Raw genomic sequence first — 20,281 nt, 5'->3', positions numbered from 1 at the left:
ATCCTGCGTTCGATAGTCTTGACACCTTAACTCCCCTTGTACTCATGTGCACTACTAATTGCACCCCGAAGATCAGAACCCCTAGAATTTTTCTGCCTTCAGTATGCAAACTTGTATCCTAAGAAACTCCCTGTTTTACTGGTTTAGGAAACAAGTTCCTTGGACACGGACTACAAGAGGAATCAGAGGCAGAAAGGAATTAAGTGACCTGTGAGATATCATGCTGCAAGCTGACAGCAGAACCAGGACTGGAATAAAAGTCCCCTCACCTCATGGCCTTCCTTTACGTTCAGGGCTGTCCAAGTCCCACAGTACCAGAGGAGCATTGAATCATCACATCACACCCAAATGCAAAGATGCAGCTGGAGCAGAGCTTTCTTCTCCATCCAAATCGTAGCATTTGTAAAAAGTACTGATCAGTCCAAAATGTGAGTAACAACCTCAGAACTCAGAATGATTGGGAGAAGTATGTATTTTCAACTGCCATTAACATGAGACATTGAAATTTTATCAGTCCATCTCCAGGAATGTCCTAATTTTTAACCCACTCCCCCCAGCACACCTACCTTTCCATTCCTTATACAAGACCTAAAGAAAGATTTTTGTGGGTGCTGTGATTCAAACATTTGGCCTGCATAACAATGCTTTCTGCATCACACCCATCAACATGGTCACTTCATTCTCAACTTGCTATTTCTCCCTCCAATGCAAATACAGGAGATTTAGTGGCTCCATCTGCTCTGTCAAAAGTGCCCAGACAGCTCAGCTATATTGCTTATTGAATTGCTTTAGGCATAGCAGCCCAAACATGAACTGTGTTACGTTAAAGTTCTTCATCTTTATGGAAAAACGCTTGCTGTAAGAGTCCAATGGTTCTTTGTATATTGCATTAAATACATATATATCTTAAATAAAAAATGTGGACTTTTTAAAAGATTTTAACACCATATTGAATTCTAAGAAGCCTGCAAACATTGGAGAAAGGAAGCAAGAGTGGAAAAACAGGCAAGAAATCTCTATTCAGCAAGTTCTTGAAATGTGCATAAGCAAATTAAATATTCAGTCTGTTCAGCAAAATAGGAGAGCATATCAAAAGTGTTCCTGGCTAATAATAAAGCAGAATGAAAAAACAGTAAACATAGATATTCCTTCTGTTGCCCACATATAAATCCTTAATTCTCACACACCACAGGCCTGTGACCAGGATTTAGGCATTTGAACCATGATTTGGGGTTTTAGGGAGCCATGGGAGCTTCATGCGCCTCAGCTCCCAGCTTGCAAGTGGTGGAAAAGATAAACCTTCATTGAGATAAACTAATTACTGACAGCAAGATGCTTCAACATGCTAAAAAGAGATCTTAAAAACACAGGATGGGTACTTTGAGAAACAATGTGGCCAAGATGTTATCAAACTTACGGGATGGATTGCTCACAAACACACAGAGCTTGACATTCATCCAAACAGACAACACCTAGAAGCCAGTACATGCACGCTTAAAATCAGAAGCTGAAATTTGGGAGAATTCCTCCAAAAACACTCTATGAGTTATCAAAATACAAAGACCAGCAAGAGAACTGTAATCCATTTTTTCAAATCACGCCTACCACTAAGCTTTCACTACAATTTCGCTTCTATTATGCATCATTTGTTTGAAACAACAGGGTGGCTCCTGCTTTTCTGAATCAGAAACCAGCAGTTCTGATCAAGAGTGGATGTCTTTAGCTAAATATCTACAAACTGTTTCTCTTCTGCTATGTACTTCCATCTGTATATAAAAATGAATAAAATATTTTGACACAATTCTCGAAGAGCATAACTCTACTGTCATCCACACTGGAACAGTAACATGTCAGTGACTACAGCAGGGCAAACAATTACTTTGTGAGATTTTTGAGGGTAATAAGACTAAAAAAAAATCAAGAACTGTAGAATAGTTTGGGTTGGTTTTTTTTAAGAAATTCCCTTCCTCACAAAGAGAGCACCTTCAAAGTACAGTAATTCAAGCAGCATATGGCATTTACATTTTCATCTAAATCTTTAAAGAAGCCCATTATTTCCTTAGATTTGAGAAAAGAACCCTGCTTTATTTCACCACACCAACCATAAATTATTCATTAATTCTGTTTGCTAACTCTGTAATTCAGCCCAGATGTTCCTGCTGGAGTGGCATTCCATAAGAGAAGTTAAATATAGCAAGCTGTATGCAAGGACCAGACTCTCTCTCTCCCCTCACTACAGCGTGCTCAAATATTACTTGAGAGAAAACAATGAAAACATTTAAAAAATACTCAGAATATGTGAGTCTGAAATGCTACAGTGTGATCACAAAATTTCATGTGATAGAGTCCTCACGCATTTCATTTGGGTGTAACTGAAGTCACTGGTCATGTCTCTGGGGAAAAGGCTGGCACTTTCACTCCAGAGTAAACAGAAAATTTACAAGCAGAGGAACACTCCTTGCAATGCAACATATACAAACATAAATGAAGACTTAAGTTTTCAATTACAAGAAACACTTTCGAGCCAGTTACCAAGGGCAACAACCAAGTTGATGAGAAATTGAGAATATCCCAAGGACTTTCTTATGGAATTGACACAGAAATTTACTGGTGGGAATCTTTAGTCCATTTCAGTGCTTCAGAAAAACAACCACTTTACACTAGCAAAGATGATTAATGTTAGCATTTATAATCCAACACTGAAAATAGTCCTGTTGAACAGAACGGAAATTACCACCTTCAGCCACACATTCAGCCACTGTTATGGTTTCAAGCCATCATTTCTTCATCAACTGTCTTAAGCTAGTTTGGAAGTGCCTATTTTAAGCTAGACACTATTCCTGATCATTATATAGTTGGAGAAGAAGTGAATGACAGGCTGAACATCACACTGTCACTTTCCTTGGAGTTTGGAGACTCTTATAAGACCCACAACTCTTCTTCAGTTGTGAACAGTGATCACAAGAGGGATTTTCAGAGGTCATGTAGTCCCTTTGCTGTGCTCCAAGGCAAGATTAAGACTGTTTAAAATATTTGCCTGATCTGTTCCTAAAAATTTCCAGTGTAACAGATTCTGTACCATGCCTTTTTAGAAAGAGGGTATTTTGGAGAAGCTGTTAAAGACTGGTGTGTTAATTGCACCACTGCTTTGGTAGCACGTATCAGCTGCTATCATCCAACTTTGCCACACTTGCATCTTGTAGCCAAATCCTGCTGTTCTTTAACCAGCTGTGTCCACATGAGACTTTGAAACATATGTTAAGACTAACTACTGTTAACAGAGGACACCTTCCCATTAGCCAGCAAATAGGCAAACAAACCTTGATGTACATATATACTACTAGCCACCTTAGAACATAGTAGAACTCTGTCAGGTGTTCCTAAAAACATGAATACATGACTGAAGTCATAATTTAGCCATGTGAAGTCATACCAGCACTACCTTTAGTCTCCTTAATGTCAGTAATGGAAGAAACAATGGAGTGGTAGCACAGGCCGACAATCTCAGGGCAGTAAATAGCTATTTTTTTTTTCCGTAGCCCACACTGACAGAATTTTCTTTGTTTCTGATAGTTACTCAAAGTTAGCATGAACAGCTACCACAGAACTCTACTAAGGACAATGACCTCTTCATTTTGCTATGCAGATAGATCTTTGAGGACATCTCACTTCTACTTCAGGAATCAGCTGGAAAGCAGGCAGTGAGAAGCAAACCAGATCAAATTTTATTTAAGCTAGTCACCCTGGCAGTAAGTTACAACTGAGTCCATCTCTATGAGGAAATGTTTTCTCTCCAGCTTCTATGGAGAAGAAAGGTATGCAATGCAAAACCTAGAAACTGGACCCAGTTACAGCACGTGTGGGAGATGGAAGGTGACAAAGGATCTGGAGGCTCTCAGAAAATAAAGACCATATGTTGCTAAAGGTGGAAATCTTTGAAATCTTTGTTGGGGGGAAAGGAAGGAGAAGGATACAGTGCAGGTGTGAAATCACAAAATGAGTCAAAAGAGAAGAATAGGAACTATATTAGATAGCCCATCTTGAAAAAACATTTTCTAATATATGAGAAGAGCATTATAGTAAAAGAGAAAGAACTTTTAATCTCCTTTGCACTGCATTAATTTCTAGAGCACTGCTGAGAAAATTTTTTTGTGGAATGAAACCAGCACCTGGTATGCTTCTCTGGTTTTGCATAGTAACAGAAGTTGCAGGAAAGTTTTGGTTTGGACAACTAAATTTAGAAAGTGAAACATCAAATCTGATGCAATTTGCTTGTAAAGTCTTAGCTACACATTATACATAGCTAAGTACAACTGTCTGAAGTTACAGCTTTTAGGTTGTTCTTGTTTAAGCAAAAATCAGTCCCTCGTGAAGCTGTCTGTATACCTGAATTTGTGCCTTATTGTCCTTCTCCACAGGTATTGTGTTTGAAAACAGGGATAAGACCTTAAATTAACATGTACTCTAACAAAAATTAGCATCCAGCTAACTTTATGAAGAGGCTTATGGGAAAAACAACGTCACCATTGAGAACTACCTGTTTGCATGACCTATTACTTAGGCAGAAAAAGAAATGTCACAAGTAGAATTCTTGGTGTTAACCTGTACTGATTTGTGCTACAGTAATCTACAGCAATTTAAACAACCCAAATCTAAAAGGTCTTGAGATTCTCCCACTTTTGGAAGTCTTATCTGGCCTACTCACTTAATGCACACACATAGACTTACATTCCAGCAGAATTATGACCAGATGGGGTTTTGCTGTAAGTTTGACTGTTTTCTTTAGTTTTTTTTAAAGACTTGTTCTCTGTTCATTTTTTCACAGAGAGATAACAAACATATTCAACATTAAAAAAAAAAAAGAAAGAAGAAAAGAATGTTTACTTTGGTTGTGCTAAGCAGCCAGGTGCTATAACAGCGCAAGTTTCATCTGAAGTCTGCAGTGCTGTAAGTTCCACCATGTTAACCATCACATCAGTCTTGTGGCCAGGAAGTTTGGGAAGCACAGAAAGAATCTTCTCTGCAAGATTGTCACCATGATGACCAACTGCTCCTGAGGAAAAAAAAAAAAAAAAAAAGACCCAAAAACTATCAGGTGCATAACTAGAAAAATAAACACAAGGAATTGAAAAGAAAATAACCACATGTTTTGGGGAGAAGGACACTGGTATTCATAACATCAGGATCACACTTAGCTTCTCAAAAACATTTTGCTGCAAAAGTACAATTAATTTCTAGAATGGGTAAAGTTAAAAGCACTTACAACATTTCAGAAAGATTCATTTTAAAAGTACAAATTAGACTTAGTTTAACAGCTGTTAAGATATTGACTGATTTTACACTTAGACATGAAAAACATTTTTCTTTGCCTAAGGAAGTTGTTAAATAATATTTGCAATGGTTATTAAAAAAAGCAGGCAAATATTTATATATACACTCACATGCATACTGCACTTTTCTACCTAAACTAATAGGGCTGTGCTTGAAAGGACTGTATACAAGTTACATAAACAGCTATACAGACAGGCCAGCCTAATATTAAAATAAACAATTACCAATGATATGCCACTATCAAGATCATCACTTTTATATAAAGCAAGGGCAGCTCAGGTGAAATAAACACGAAATAACTAAGCCAACCCAAATTACAGAGTATAAAATGTCCATTTGACCATATTCCAAGAGAAACTCTGAACTCCAGCTGGCATGTTTTCTTCAATTTTCCTGATTTCAAACACACATGCTTTTCTTTCCATTCATGAACTCTCAACGCAGGCTCTACAACCAACTTAGAAAATATTAGGGCTGTGAACCAATTCAAAGCAGAAAAACATGACACACACTACAGATAAAAAAGTCAAGAGAGAGGGACCAGAAACCTTATTGCCTTTACATCAGGAACAAGTTGAAGGTATTTGTATTTTGCCACTTAGGCTATGGTTCAGCCATCAACACAGGGCTGGACAGCAGTGCTGAGCTTAGTATTGTTCTCCTGGCTTTCATCACAGAAAAACAGGAACTTTTGAAGCAGGAAAAAGTTGTCTCAGGCTATGGTCCCACTCCATCTAAGTGTGTCTGTGTGGCAGCTATCTGCTCTTACGTTTTCATCATTTCCAAAGACAGAGAAGATCTGTTCCAACAGCTGAATTAGCTTTACATGCTCCATAAATCCAAAAAAAGACCCTTACATCAAGAACATTGCTGAGGTCAGATTATTAAGTGCTCTTGGATAAGCAGAAGACTGTCTTCAGCAATTCTACAGCAGCCAGGTATCCAGGCTGTAAACCATGGTTTTCCATGGTTTATCCACTATTCTGTATTGCAGAAGAAGATGAAAAGAGATGGAAGGATGAAAATGGAAGAGAAAAGTGAAGTCAAACTCTCTGCTGGCAATGCCTTTATCCACGGAAAGCAAAGAAGGCATATGTGTCCAGCACGGGATGGTACTGCAGTGTGGCCATCTGAGCACTCAGATGGTTTATTACCCATCTGTTTCACCAAAGCCTGCAACAATTACAGAATGACAGCAACTTTCTTTTCTACCATTCCCAGCCAGAGTTAGACCAGTGAAGTACAGATGGAATGAGCTAGGTTGTCTTTGTGACTCCCTAAGCAACCTTGCTCTACAAAATCCCTGCACTCTTCTTAGTAGATCGGTCACATGTAAGGCACACTGCAACACTCACAAAGCTGCACAGGGAAAACCAATGGTAATCTACTGAACCTCCACCCCATGTACTGGAAGCAACATCTGTCTCTCCACACACGCTGCAAGCAAGCAACATTTAGCTAGACAAGACATTTGGCTAAACTAGAAACACCTCAAATGCAAATAAACCCACATTAATTATTAACATCCCTCCTTTCCTCTTGGCATAGGGGGAAGACCCAGAGTACCCGAGCTGCTTCCACAAACAGCCAGTGCCATCTCTGTCTCTTTCCCACAACTGTTACTTCTTGGAGGTTTCCACTGGTCCACAGCCACTACTGGCTTTTGCCATGCCTCATCAAATCAATCACAAAACATCTACTGGAGGTTTTAAAAGTCACCACCCCCCCCCGATCAACTGCATAAATCAACCAAGCCTGAAAAGACAGTTAAACTTCACAAGACTAGGACAGGAAATCCCAGGGAGTCACTTTCCAACTGCACTGACTTCAGAAGGGTGCATGGGACTAGTTTTGATCCTCTCTGCTCACAGCTTCTCATGACCAACAGTGCTCAAGGCAGGTGATGGTTTTTAATGCTGCCAAAGTACAGACAGATCGAGCGTTCATGTGACAAGAAGTTATCTGACCACTGCAAAATAGGAGTTTTCATGCCAGGCTAACATCTAGCTTTCAGGATACAAGAACTCTTATATATCATACTGTACTAATTTCACTTTTTCTTTACATTATAAGTTACAAACTGAAATAGGTGACATTTGCTACAAGTTGCAACTGACACAATTTGCAAAGTCAACCAACCAATTCTTTAATAGTAGCCAGGAACTCACTAACTACACTCCCTGCTTCCCCCAGAAAGGCGTCAATGACAGGCATACAAGAAAATATCTGCCTAAGCCCATTACCAGTGCTGTATCACACCACTTGTACTCCTATTCTTACTTTCTCCTACTAGCTGTACTGTTTGGTTCAAAATAAAAACAAAACAAAAAAATAGCATATTTAAGGAACAACTGCACGCCACAGAAACAAAATGAGAGCTTGGGCAATAGGAAGACTTTAAAGTCAGTTGCCAAACATGAGGAGCTTGATTTAGAAAGCAGTTCTTCAGTGCTCACTAGCCAACAACTAATGCAGCTAATTTCTACTGGCGACTTGTCCTTCCATGAGTGCTTAAATGTAAGTCAGTGTGCACCTAAACAGCATGTAAAGCATATCTTGGCCTCACTATCAAGCTTTCTCAACATCTGCTGTTTTACCTACTTTATAGATAGATTAGTTCAGGACAGGTGATTTTGAAAGATATATGGACAAACCCATCCCAGTTTTCATGATGTTTCAACACCGCACACTCACTCAATGCTTTTCTGAATAATACCACCAACTGGAAAGACTTTACACTAAATAACTCTAGTGGGACAAGTCCTGTGAGGCACCTTTCTTAGGGAACACATGACCTCTGTGAGAACAGGGTTTAAAATGTCAGAACACAGAAACGTTTACACCTATTTCCTTGAAAAAAGATAGATACTTAGAGCTCCAGTTCCTTATCAATGTTTTGACATACTCTTTTAATCCAGTGTTAGATTAAGATGACTTTGTTAAACAGCACTGAAAAGCAGCCTGTATGTTCCCAGGAACAATTGGGCAGCGTTAAAGGAAACTAGAGTATTCCTCCACCTTGCCAAAAGACAGATCTACGTTCTCCACTGTACAGATGAAATAATATCAAAGCAGCCAGCTACCTATCCCATTAAGCTGACTATTGAATCTTAGCCAACAAAAAAGCACCACAACTCCTCCCTCGTCCAAAACCCAAAAACCAATCTGCAGTCCAGCAGGAGGATCACAGAAGTCCACAACCAAGCCCAGTAGCATTAGCATACTGACATAAAAATATGACAGATTACCCATCTCTCACAGTCTTGCAACGTACGTAAAGAGCGGCAAATTTGGAGATGAGGAACACTTTACCTGTTGAAGGCTCTTGTAATTTCTAAATCCTCTGCACTGACCTAGTCACCTGCATTTTTCTTTTAACAAGAAAAACTCATTCCATTTATTTTCTTCTCTCTGTAAAGCCTCTATAACAAATATAACGCCTGAAGCATTTAGAAACGTATTATAAAAATTTGTGTGCTTATTCCATGATAGCCAAATCTTTACAGATATCATGCCACAGCAGAAGCTGCCATGTCATAGCAGAAGCTGCATCCTGACGTGCAGTAGTGTGTTCACACTTGAATATTTTCAGCAGCCATCACTCCTCACAGCACAGTCTCAACCTCAAGTAACCATAATAATTTAAGCATCAGTTGCCTCCTGTGTCGAAGCCCCAGTCTAGTTCACAAAAAGGGGACTACTGTACTCTACAGGCCTCAGTATTTATGTTTTCAAGGCCTCAGCTTAGATGGTAAGGAAGAAAAAATCATGGGTTCATTTCCTCTAAAAAGACATTAGTGTCAATACACCAATGCATCAACCTGGAAGATGCTGCAAACAAAAAGAGCATGAGTAAAGCACTCCAAATTAGAAATGTGATAAATATAATGAAAAAAAGAGACAATTACAAGCAAATGCCTTAGAACAAAAAAAATCCAAAAGAGAGATTAGTCAGAATCAGCCTTTACCAGAGAGGCATGGGCCTATGTTAGGCTACACTCTCATTCTCCACTATGAATTATGCAGAACGATAAAGGCATGCTCTGACTTTCTCATCACTGCGGCTGCTCCCAGACACCAAAACAGAATAGTACCTGCCCTTCATTGATGAGCACCTAACTGTGCCTTTTGTATCTGTTCAAATGCTGAAAACATTACAACCAGCACAAAGGTCTGATGCAAAGATGATGCCTAGCTGACAGTGAGGGAGGGGATACAGAAATTTAAACCCAAGTTTGCAGCCTTGTCTCTTGGGAAACATTCCCATGATTTTGACAGACAAATGCAACAGTGCTAAAGATGATAAAGTGCTGCTGCTGACAGCATTGAAATACCCAACTTCAAGAACACCTATACAAAGGTTATTATTCAAAACTATAGAGTAACTGCACAGGCACCATCTGCTATTCATTCTTCTCTGTCTTTTGCTCACTGTATTGAATTTCAAAATTACCCCCACACACCAGTGGGCAAGACCAAGATCCCAAATAGCTGCAAAGCTTGAAAGAGTGGGAAGAGAAATCTGTCAAGGTGTTCTGAACACTAGTATCTGAAAGGTATCAATGAGCTTAACACATGAAAACAGAAACCTGGGAAACTGCAAAATACTACTCCATATGAATGCTGGCAAGGTAGTAACCAACAAACACATGGAAGGAGGATGGAGTTACAATATGGCACCACAACACAGATATTTAGGGGTGCAGATATTAGAGGAAGAAAATTAAGAGGAATTACAGTGCTTATCAGTTAGCTCTGACTTTTAACCAGTGTTGCTTATCAGGGTACTCCTCTAGCTGGGAGGATTTATTCTGCTTTTTACAGCAGAGTAGTGGACATTAAAACAATACGTAGGCAAACAAAATACAGTGTGCATAAGCAATGCTGAACATACAAAAATACAATATAAAAAGTATTCAATAGAGTTCTAGATAAGAATGGAACACGAGCTAACAAATAAGACATCTATAACTGCAACTCTTCTAGATATCATCTAGAGCTACCTAAACCTGTACTACATTCAGGCCTTTGAGCTAGAAAATACTTGCCTTTTGATAGTCTACTCAGAGGGATTCAAAGTCACCTTGGTCAAAGCAGAAGCCTGACTTAATTAGAAAGTAGCCCAGCACCTGCTCTTAGTGAACTTCCAGGCTGTTGTGGAAGTGCTGTGGAATATGAAAGCATTCTCATAATTCATGGACACATAACCAACAGCCATTTCTACAGCCCACACTCTGGACAAGATTCAGATATCAATATGACACAAATCAAATCCAAAATCTTGCATCTTTAGAGAAGGAAGATTAAAAAAGTTGTTTGAAATGAGCTCCAAATGAGAAGGTCTAAGTCGAAGGCTTCTAGCTGCACTGAGTTGTCATTTCAGAAGAAAAATTACTTATTTTTACACTGCTGACTGCAAATACATATCATAGCTTGAAAAAAAGATCCAGTGGCCCAGCTGCCAATACCAAACTGAAATCTTGCAGAGAGGAAGCCTTAGCTTTTACAAAGTGTAAGGCTGAATGAAACTCAACAGACTCATTCACCTGAAGCCAAGAAGTGGAGCCACAGGTATGGAGCCAGGGAAGAAAGTATATAAAACGCTGGATACGCCTAAGAAAATTAAGGTATTGGGTGCAACTTAATTCTATCATTTCCATTTTCTTTAAAACTGATTTCACAATTTCAATGCTGGGAGTTGCATGTGTATATTTTTTTACTGTACAGTTTTTAACAAACCAATGAAACAAATCTCATTGCGTGGCACTAAATTCAGGTCCACATAAGAGCTTTGCCTCTGAAATGCACTGGATTTTTCTTCCTTCCATTTGCGTTTTACTTGATAGCAAGAGTATCATGTCCAAAGCATAGGAATAACTCTGTGAAATTACCAATGAATTCTGGAGACATTTGTTGGTAGCAAAAGAATGTTGCATGAAGGGATCTTCATTTCATTTATGGATAGTGAGAATAGAATCTTTAAAAAATAAATCCTGTAACTTCTCATCCTTACTCCAAGAGCCTGGATGTTTCCTTCCAACGCTGTGCCACTACAGCCCTGCTGTTATCTCCAAAAATCCTTCTCCTACTGAAGTACAAGATTTCACACTTCCCAGGTTTAAGCTGGTAAAAATTATCTCTCTTCATACCTTCTCAAGAGTCTCCTTGTCAGGCAGCTCCTTGTCACCCCACATCTGGTTTTTTTTGTTGTTTTTACTTCTCCTCACCATCTGAGAGCATAAATCCTTGCCCAGTTCCCACCCAAAACCAACACTCTTCTCACAATTTCACTTTAAGGCTCCTTATCCAAGTCCACTCTCCTGCAGTCTTCCAATCAATCTTCCCAACCCCAGCACAGCATTAACTGCCCAGATCCATAGCTGCTCTTTAGCACATTGTTGACAGCTATGAACCCTACAGCTGTGCAAGGATACACAATAGCAAAATTATGGGAGGAAAAACGATGCAGAGGAAAATTCAGAAACCGATGAGCTGCAGGGTGCAACATTGTGGCAAGTGCTTGCTACATGACATGTGGTGGCAAAAAATTATGACCCGAATTACTGACTACAAACAGAACCAGGCCCACACTCCGTGGATGCCAGCAGAAGGTATGTATGACGGGGATAGCAAATGCAGCCATTCCTACATCAATACAGATATGCACAGAAACACTTCCAGGCACATAGATACGGCTAAGGGTTATACAGAGATGTGTATCTTCTTAGACAGATACAAAGATAAGAGTGACAAGTAGATGCATCGGATGCTTCACAGAAATCCATAAGGCTCAGTCTGAAACATGCAGATTGTTTCCTGCACACCTCAAGGTTGCACACAGGCACAGTTAGGGTCTCTAGTTTGCAGCAAAATGGAAGCGCTAGAAACAAACCTTTGGATTTCCAGCAGAGCCTTCTGCTTTACTCTTCATTTCTATGACCCACTGGGATATGAGGATGTGCAACCAACCATCATGGCCATGGGGTTAAACATGCTCCCACTGTTGCCAGATGAAGAACTGTTTGCACACCTGGTGGGTAAATACAATGATTACTCTTCAAACCACTAGCCTACGGAATGGAACTGCACACTGCTTATCGTGTAAGATCATGCTAAACATGAACCAAGAAGAACAGGAGGGTAACCAGCTCAGTTATGCCAACTTTTCTCCTAATTTGGAAAGCAGCACCAGTTCATTAGGCAGTTAAGTATGACTTTGGGGCCACTGACACCAGGGATCACCACTTAACAAAACCATGTGAGTTATTTCTGCATGAAAGGATGCACCTGGCACTAGGGGTTTTGGCACAGTGTTTGGGGTCAAGGAAGCAGCCTGTAAGGTACTTTTGAAAACAACTGGACAATGTGAGTAATGGATGATCTGGATGCTTGAGAGCAGTGGTAGCTGCAGTGCTTTTAATCCAAGAAGCACAAAAACTGACACTGGGACAAAAGATTACAATATACATATGCCACATGGTAATAGCTGTTTTTGAGTAGAAAGGACATCACCAGCAGAATGCTGGAACACCAAGTTTTCCTACTGGAGCAGGACAACGTCAAACTTATGGCAACTACCACTTTGAACCCAGACATGTTTCTCCAAGCTTCAGAAGAAGCCCAGAAACCTGTCATGACTGCCTAGTAACCACCCAACAAGTGTATTCTAGGAGACCAGATCTCAAGAGTAATCCCATCCAGGACCCAGAACTGGAGCTATATACCGATGGGAGGAGCATGGTACCAAGTGGAATATGGACTTTTGGTAATGCCAGGTCACCAGGGTTCCCACAACTACCTGACACCCTCCCGGTGGGGTGGGCATGGGCCCTCTAGAATGACAGCCCATACCAGCTGCAGATTTCTTACCAGCGAGGTCCAACGTCCTGTCCACAAAGATGACAGAGGCCTTGTTGGTGGCTGTCCTCCTCCTGTTTCTGGCTGGGGTGTAGCTTGCCAACTCAGCGGCAACGACCCTGCTGAAGGTCCCCACAGCGAAGCTCTCCTCCCGCAGGCCCAGGACGGTGAAGAGAGAGTCGAGGTCGCCCCACCAGGGACCGCCACCGCCGCCCGCAGCCCGGCGGGCAGCGCACCCAGCCCGACCTCTGCGGGGCCGGGGCCGCCGGGGCCGGGCAGCGGCGGGAGGAGCGCTGCCAGGGCGGGCAGCAGGCAGAGCTCCGCCGAGACGGGCGCCAGGAGCGGCGGGCCCCGCAGCACCACCTCGGCGCAGCCGCCCTCGCCCATCCACCGCCGCAAGGTCTCCTCCAGCTCGGCCGCCCCGCCGCCCTCCGCCTCGTCGCCGCACACCAGCACGCAGTGCCGCACGGCGCCCTGCTCCAGCACGCCGCGCACCGCGGTCGCCGCGCCGCCCCGCAGCGTCCCGCTCACCACCAACACGACGCGGGCCACCCCCGCCGGCACCGCCGCCTCGGCGGACAGTGCGCTGACAGCCAGCGCCCCGGCCGCCAGCAGCTCGCCCGCCCCGCCGGCCCAGTGCAGCGCCTCGGCGGAGGGCGCGTCCATGAGGACGGCGGCGCGGCGCGCCCGGGCCAGCGCGGGCTCCCAGGCCCGGCGGCTCAGCTGCCGCAGCAGCTCCGGCACCGCCATGGCGGTGACAGCCACAACACTCCACACGTGCCCGGCGCGCCGCCGGCGCCGCGCGATGACGTGTCGGGCGCGGGGCTGGCTGCGGGCGGGAGAGGCGGGGCGCTCGTGGTGCCCGGGAGAGCTGCGGCTGCCGGGGGCCGCGGCTGTGGCACCGTCCCGCCACCTGCCTTGGTGACACCGCGGGAAGTGCTGCTTCCCCGGCACTTTAAATGGACAGCACCGGAGAGACGAAACTTTCCTCACTGCTCCCTGCCCTACAATCGTGTATTTCTTGTGTTAGTGTGAACGAATGCATTGGTGGATGTGCTCAGTAAATGCGACTTTTCTCTGTACAGTTGGACATGTATGACAAATTAGTTTAGTTCCACTTCCGCCTTTAGAAGCTTTTGGTCTCGAAATCAGTTTCAAAGCTAACTAGAAAAAACCGCCATAACAAGCATCTACAGTTTCTTCTCTCCAGAGAATGGATGGCTCGCTTGCAAATCTGTGTTCTACACAGTATTCGCTTGGGCAACCTCCCCTAGTACAGAGGAAGATACCTTTTCTGACATAGTAGGATTATCAGCATTAATAAAGAGATAAAATACTTAATTAGTTCACCCTCCATCTTAACTGCTGTTCTTCAGTCTCTTACACGTTCAACTGGTTTCAGAACACTGAAAAACATGAGTAGTGAAGAATCACTAGATTTCCAGTAATTAAATCAGATCCTTTCCTTTCAGTGTTCTCTGTTCACATTCCTACCTGGATGCATTCTTCCCTATCTTTGTTCTGTTCTAGCACCAATCTGTTATTTCAACCTTAGGGCATAAGGTTCATGATGCTAGAAAAATATGTAAGTTAATACCCTTGACTATTTTGATTTGAAAAATTAATGCTAAGAAAGGATGTGGGATAGTTAACCACTGGGCCCCTGAGTTTATAAACAAGTAGAATTATCCTCCTCTCAGATTGAATTACCTCAGAGATTATGTATATCTGAGTTTTTGCTTTATGGTTGAGTGCCACAGACAAAATTTAGATAAAGTATGGCTTGCCCAGCAGTTTTAAGGGGTTCTTTACCTTTAAAACCATTTTAAAAGGTATGGGGGGGGGAGGGAGTGGTGTTGACTTCTTCTAAAAGGTTGAGGGTTTTTTTCAGACATTATTGTGAAAGATGCTTTTTAAAGAAAACAAATAGATTTTTAGTTTATTAATACTGTATAGATTGCAACTAGTTCTGCATATGCCAGTGTAGAAAAAAATAATTACTAGCCAGAAGACAAAATGAGTTTAATCAGTTTAAAGCACAATGGTTAAGTTATGAAATAAAATTATCTACATAGTTTTTACATCTTATTTTATCCCTTGTGCAAGGTGACAACTACCTGTACTAAAGGGTTCCCATAAACTTGGTATCTTTTTGTGGGTTTCTGGAGTGTAACCCATGAGTGAAGATGGCGATGCAGCTCGCAAAGAGGCGTTCTGTCTTCAGCCTTTCAGCTACTCAAAGCCTTAGAAGAAACAGTTTTTACAGGCCACAAATGGTCAAGGTGGACTTTTACGTCACCACCAGCTCAGTGTGATTTCTCTTTAAAGGTTTCTACAAGGAAAACTGCTTGGAGGATCTGCATCAAAGTGTTTTAAGACATTTTATCTTCTTAGCCTATTCTTGGTTTCTATTTGTTGTGTTTTTCTCAAACATGGTTTTCTTTCTTCTTCCTTGTGTCTGCAGCCAAAGGAAACTATTAGAATTCTGCCGTGTCATTTAATGTCAGCCAAAACTGTGTTAAATGGCAAAGTAAACAAAACAGGAATGAAAATTCAGACACTGATATCACTAAGAGGCACTACATATACAGATTTGTCTTAGGAGAAACAAGTGACTCAAAACGGTGAAAAACACCTTTGCTGACTCCACAACTGTTTGTATAAAAAATGACATCGCAAGATGAAAACCTACCCAATTACATCACATAATTCATTACCTGTACACAATACTCAGATATTTAATTTTAGGTGAAAAAAATTTTGAGTGGGTTGGTTGTTCATGTGAACTCCAGTGAAATGTCATGCCATATGTGAAACTTTCAAATAAGCTCCCCTCACTGAGAGTTGTGTTTATGTTACCATGAAGTCCTCTAGTCTGATTTTCCCCAAATTGACCTGCTGTGAAAAACCGGGTCCCTGTTTTAGTTTTCATATATGTCCTGAAACATCACAAGCTCCATTTGTACACACAACTTGTCAAAACTTGTTTGGACAGTCGTTGGTACTTAAATTTTCCAATGAATCTTGCAGTTGCTGTCTAGCATTCACAGATGGAAAGTGAGAAAATCACCAGGAAAAATGGCTCACTACTTCCCACCGCTTTTAAAACAGATCAATTTCTTCATGAAATTCATAGAAACACTTTGAACATAGAAACACTTTGGAATACTCACAGCACACAATGAATGTTACACTCTTATTGTAGCTAAAAATAAAATCAGGAAATTTGTGGAGGAAAGAAAAATCTATGAAGAGTTGTTAAACCTAAAATACTACGGCCAGCTGGGATAGTCCCTGAGCCGAGGGACAGTACTAGCAGAAGCAGCGTGTTTACCCCGTGGTTACGCTCCCCCGGCAGCTGCCATCAGCCGCCAGTAGATGCACGGTACCGGAGTGTACGTGTGTAGCCAAGTCCTACTTCTGGAGATAGGCAAGGATGTTCTCGAGGAGATCGCCATGCTGCCAGTGATCTCTGCCCAGCGCACGGACGGGCGTTCAGGGACGCAGGAGAGCACAAGGACCACCGAGAGCAAAGGGCAGCGAGAGGAAGGGAAGGCGGCTCTCGCAGTGCGCCTCGGGAGAGCGGCGAAAGCACAGCCGCGGTGAGTGGCAGCGCACGGACGGTGCCAGGCCGGCTCGGCGGGGAGGGCAGTCCCGGGGCCGGGCCCGGCCGGGCCGCCCCCCGCAGCCCGTGCCCGGGGCGCCGCGGGGCCGGGCCGGGCCCGCTTCCTGTGCGTGTCACTCACGCGGGGGGGAGGGGAAGCGCCGGGTGGCGGCGGCGGCGGATCCTCCGCGAGAGGCCGCGTTGGGCGTTCGCAGCCGCCCGCCCGTGCACCTCCTGGCCGCGGCCCGAGGCGCGGGGGAGCTCGGGGGCGGTGCGGTGGGGCGGCCCGGCGGCGGGAGGCGCTGCCGGGGCCGGGCCCGCGCGTCCCGCGGGAGGCGGCCATGTCTACCGGCGAGGCGGAGCGGCTGTCGGCGGACGCCGATGGGGCCGCCGGGGACGAGGAGGAGGAGTGGCTCTATGGCGGTACGGACCTTCCCCGACCCCCGTGCCCAGCCCGCCTCCCCAGCGGGCCGGCCCGGCGCCGCCGCGGCGGGGGGGCCGTGCGGGGGTGCGCAGGCCGCGGCGTGCGCCGCCTCGCCGGGCCGCTGAACAAGTTCCCCCCATCCCGCCGCCCCCGTGGCTGCGCAGCTTCCTCTCTCCTCCCGGCCAGCCCCCGGTGGCGGCGGCTCCTGGCCCCTTCCCCTCCCCGGTCTCCGCTGTCGGTGCCGCGGGCCCTTAGCCCCGGCCGCGCAGGCCGAGGCGTGCTGGGCCTCAGCGGCGAGAGCCCCGCGTGGTGTCCCTGTCCCCACAGGCACCCCTGGGGGCCCGAGCTCTCCCTGGTGCCCTCCTGCCCGAGTTCCCGGCGTTGAAGTACTGAAACAGCCTTAACCTTTTATGTATTAACTTTTTTTACAACTTTAGGGACTATATTTACGTTCGGATGGTAATGAAACATATAAACTAAACCTTGCCCATGTGGTAGACCTGTCAGTGCAGAGCACTGTGAGCACTCAGGGGTCTGCTCAAATGATTTCACAATTGAAATGTTAAGAACATGTCTCAATAGTAATCTGAAGAGTTGCCCTAACATTCTACATGTGAAGATAATCTGTCACAGTTGATATCCTGGGAATTTTATTCTTAAATAGTGTGTTTCTTTTCTCTTATGGTAGATGAAAATGAAGCAGAGAGACCAGAAGAAGAAAAATCTAGGTAAGTATCCTGACAACTGGAAGCCCTGTAGCATGGTTGCACAAAAATTGTATTCACTACATTCTTCTTTCCAGCTGCTTGAAAGTTGGTAGTAGCTGAACACGCTCTGGTGTCTTTGAAAATGTCCTTAAGATAATATGTTTGGACTTTGCTTTTCTGTGAAGTGGCTTTACCGGTGAAATTGTGTTACTTAAGTGTGAAAGTTAGTTTAACTGTATGGACAGCAATTACCCCTCACAAAATGCCAACAGGTTTGTTGGCACAATTATTTTTGTAATCATTGTGCTTTATGGTCTTAACAATGGATCAGGACTTGATTTGTTTGAGATAATTTAGCAACTGAAAAACATCCTGTCTCCCAAAGAGTTTGCAGTGTAGTTACAAAAACAGGAATACAAGGAAGCAGATGAAGATTACAAGGCAGTGTCACATACAGATCACATCTGCTTAGGTTTTCAGGGTTGGTTTGGTTTTTTTTACCAGTGAGACAGTATTTGAAAGAAATTTAGGAAAGCTATGGAAGTATTTGGAGGGAGCCTGTTTTAGTTACAAAGAGCTGTATGAGAGCACAAAGATGCTGCCTTGAAAACCTAACAAAGTTAATGGAGATTAGTAACAAGGACTGACTGGAAAAGGGAGTCAGTCACTTGTGCTGAATGAAGGAAATTCTCATAATTGGTAAAATATGGAAATTGTTGATTGTCAAGATATATTAAACAAATAAAGTGAAAGTCAATACATGAAAACATACACTGTTATTTTCTATAGATGTTTCAGGTTTTTCAGTGAGAACTCTTGCATTTAGTTAGCCTTAGTGGACTGCTTGTTCATAAGCTTGCTCAGTTGCTTTTTTGAGTTCATGTCAACTTTTGACAAGCACCTATTGATAAAGCAGGAATAACCTCCACCACATGACTATATATGATACCACTGTGAAATGGCTACTAGGTGTAATTATTTGCTTCCTATTATTTCTGTAGTATAAGAAACAGAGTTGTTTTCTGTCACTTTTTCCCTGTCACTTAACAGATTTTTAGACCTCCATTGCGTTCGTCTTGAATCCCATCTCTTCCAGAACAAAGAATTCTAGTCACTTACTTGCTCTTTATGTAGAAGCTATTCCATATCAGTTGATTCCCTATGTTCAGTTACCTTTTCTTGACCTGTCATCTTTGTCAGTATTACTGTTATTTAGGAAAATCACTTGCATGGAGGGCAAAATAATCTTTAGAAACAGTGTACTCCAGTTTTTGGTCAATAGTGTCTAGTTTGGCATTTGGCTGTCTCAATGCATAGTTTTGGACAAAAAGCGTAACAAATACTAACTTAGGCATCTTAAGAGTTGTGTATGGAACTGTGAAAGTATGGGGACAGTTCACCTGTTAAAAGTTTTGGTCTCTGGCCTCTCAGTTTTGGCATTGTTTGTGTACACAAAAAAGTGGGAGGTGTTATTCAGGTTCTATAGCTAGTCTGTTGTTTTACCAGGTGATGAAGTGAAATGATCAAGCTTGAATGCTGAGTCAATAGCTGGGCTGTATTGGGTGCAACACTCATGAGTGTGTTGCCAACAGAGTATGGGATTAGAATCATTCTATTCAATAAAAATTGGCAATTGCTCACTCTGTTTCAGAAGTACCTTTTTAGTGAAAGACTACGGTTTCCCAGCTTACTCTGGTATTTGTGGTGCAGCATCCTAACAGCTAATGGGACTGTGGAAGTTAAAATATTGCTGTGTAAGAAGCAGCGGTAGGTAGGCCCAGTGGGACAGCTCATTTGCATGGATGTCACAGTACTCGTCCTTGTAGACGGACTAGTAGTTTTAAAATTTTTACAGTTCTCAGTCTACAGTTAAAATATAATGGAATGAGTCATTGAATTGTAACTATTCCATATGGTAGAAGAAAATTTCACAATGCTGATGTGGGGATTCTGTTTCAGTGAAACATTACCTATGGGTGTTTAAATGTTTTTTCCATTATGCCTTTGATAAGTGTCAGTCTGCAGTGAAAAAATACCTAAAAAACTTATTCTCCCTTCATATGCTACAAAGTATTTCAGTTTGATTTCAAAAGAAGATGCAAGTGTAATGCCTCATTACTTCCAACTATTCTACAAACATCCAGTTAGTATGATTTATGATAGCTAAATATTGCTAATATAAAGTTATATTCGTCTAGATTTTTTTAATATGTTGGCTTTGTTTTTTAATTAATGCAGAAGACTACTGGAGCCTTGGCTTTTTGTCTGGAATGATGTAGCAAAGCTTTCTTTCATCATTTCAGGGTTGGTTTCATCATTTGCTGATACCTGTGAAATAATATATACCTAGGTTCATCT

General features: G+C 42.8%; 2 protein-coding genes across 7 annotated transcripts in view; one reads left to right on the top strand and one right to left on the bottom strand.

Annotated features, from left to right (window-relative positions):
* The window catches only part of SCFD2 (sec1 family domain containing 2), a 195,733-nt gene extending 181,788 nt beyond the window's left edge, over positions 1-13,945 (bottom strand). Inside the window, 3 exon segments of the mRNA XM_010402156.3 lie at positions 4,885-5,053; positions 13,201-13,380; positions 13,383-13,945. Coding sequence (XP_010400458.2) covers positions 4,885-5,053; positions 13,201-13,380; positions 13,383-13,938 — 905 coding nt within the window. The 5' untranslated portion in view covers positions 13,939-13,945.
* A 3,130-nt stretch (positions 13,946-17,075) lies between these two features.
* FIP1L1 (factor interacting with PAPOLA and CPSF1) overlaps positions 17,076-20,281 on the top strand; it is a 38,956-nt gene continuing 35,750 nt past the window's right edge. For 3 of the 6 annotated variants that reach the window (XM_039551033.1, XM_039551034.1, XM_039551038.1), the window contains exons 1-2: positions 17,076-17,215; positions 17,905-17,944. In XM_039551033.1, coding sequence (XP_039406967.1) covers positions 17,134-17,215; positions 17,905-17,944 — 122 coding nt within the window. In that variant the 5' untranslated portion in view covers positions 17,076-17,133. The remainder of the gene's footprint in view (positions 17,216-17,904; positions 17,945-20,281) is intronic. The other 3 variants (XM_039551036.1, XM_039551037.1, XM_039551035.1) reach the window with 2 other exon arrangements.

Source organism: Corvus cornix, chromosome 4, assembly GCF_000738735.6.
Source record: "Corvus cornix cornix isolate S_Up_H32 chromosome 4, ASM73873v5, whole genome shotgun sequence".
NCBI classification, from domain to species: Eukaryota; Metazoa; Chordata; class Aves; order Passeriformes; family Corvidae; genus Corvus; species Corvus cornix.
The sequence above is the reverse complement of the archived record's forward strand: the minus strand, read 5'-3'. Positions and strand labels throughout refer to the sequence as shown.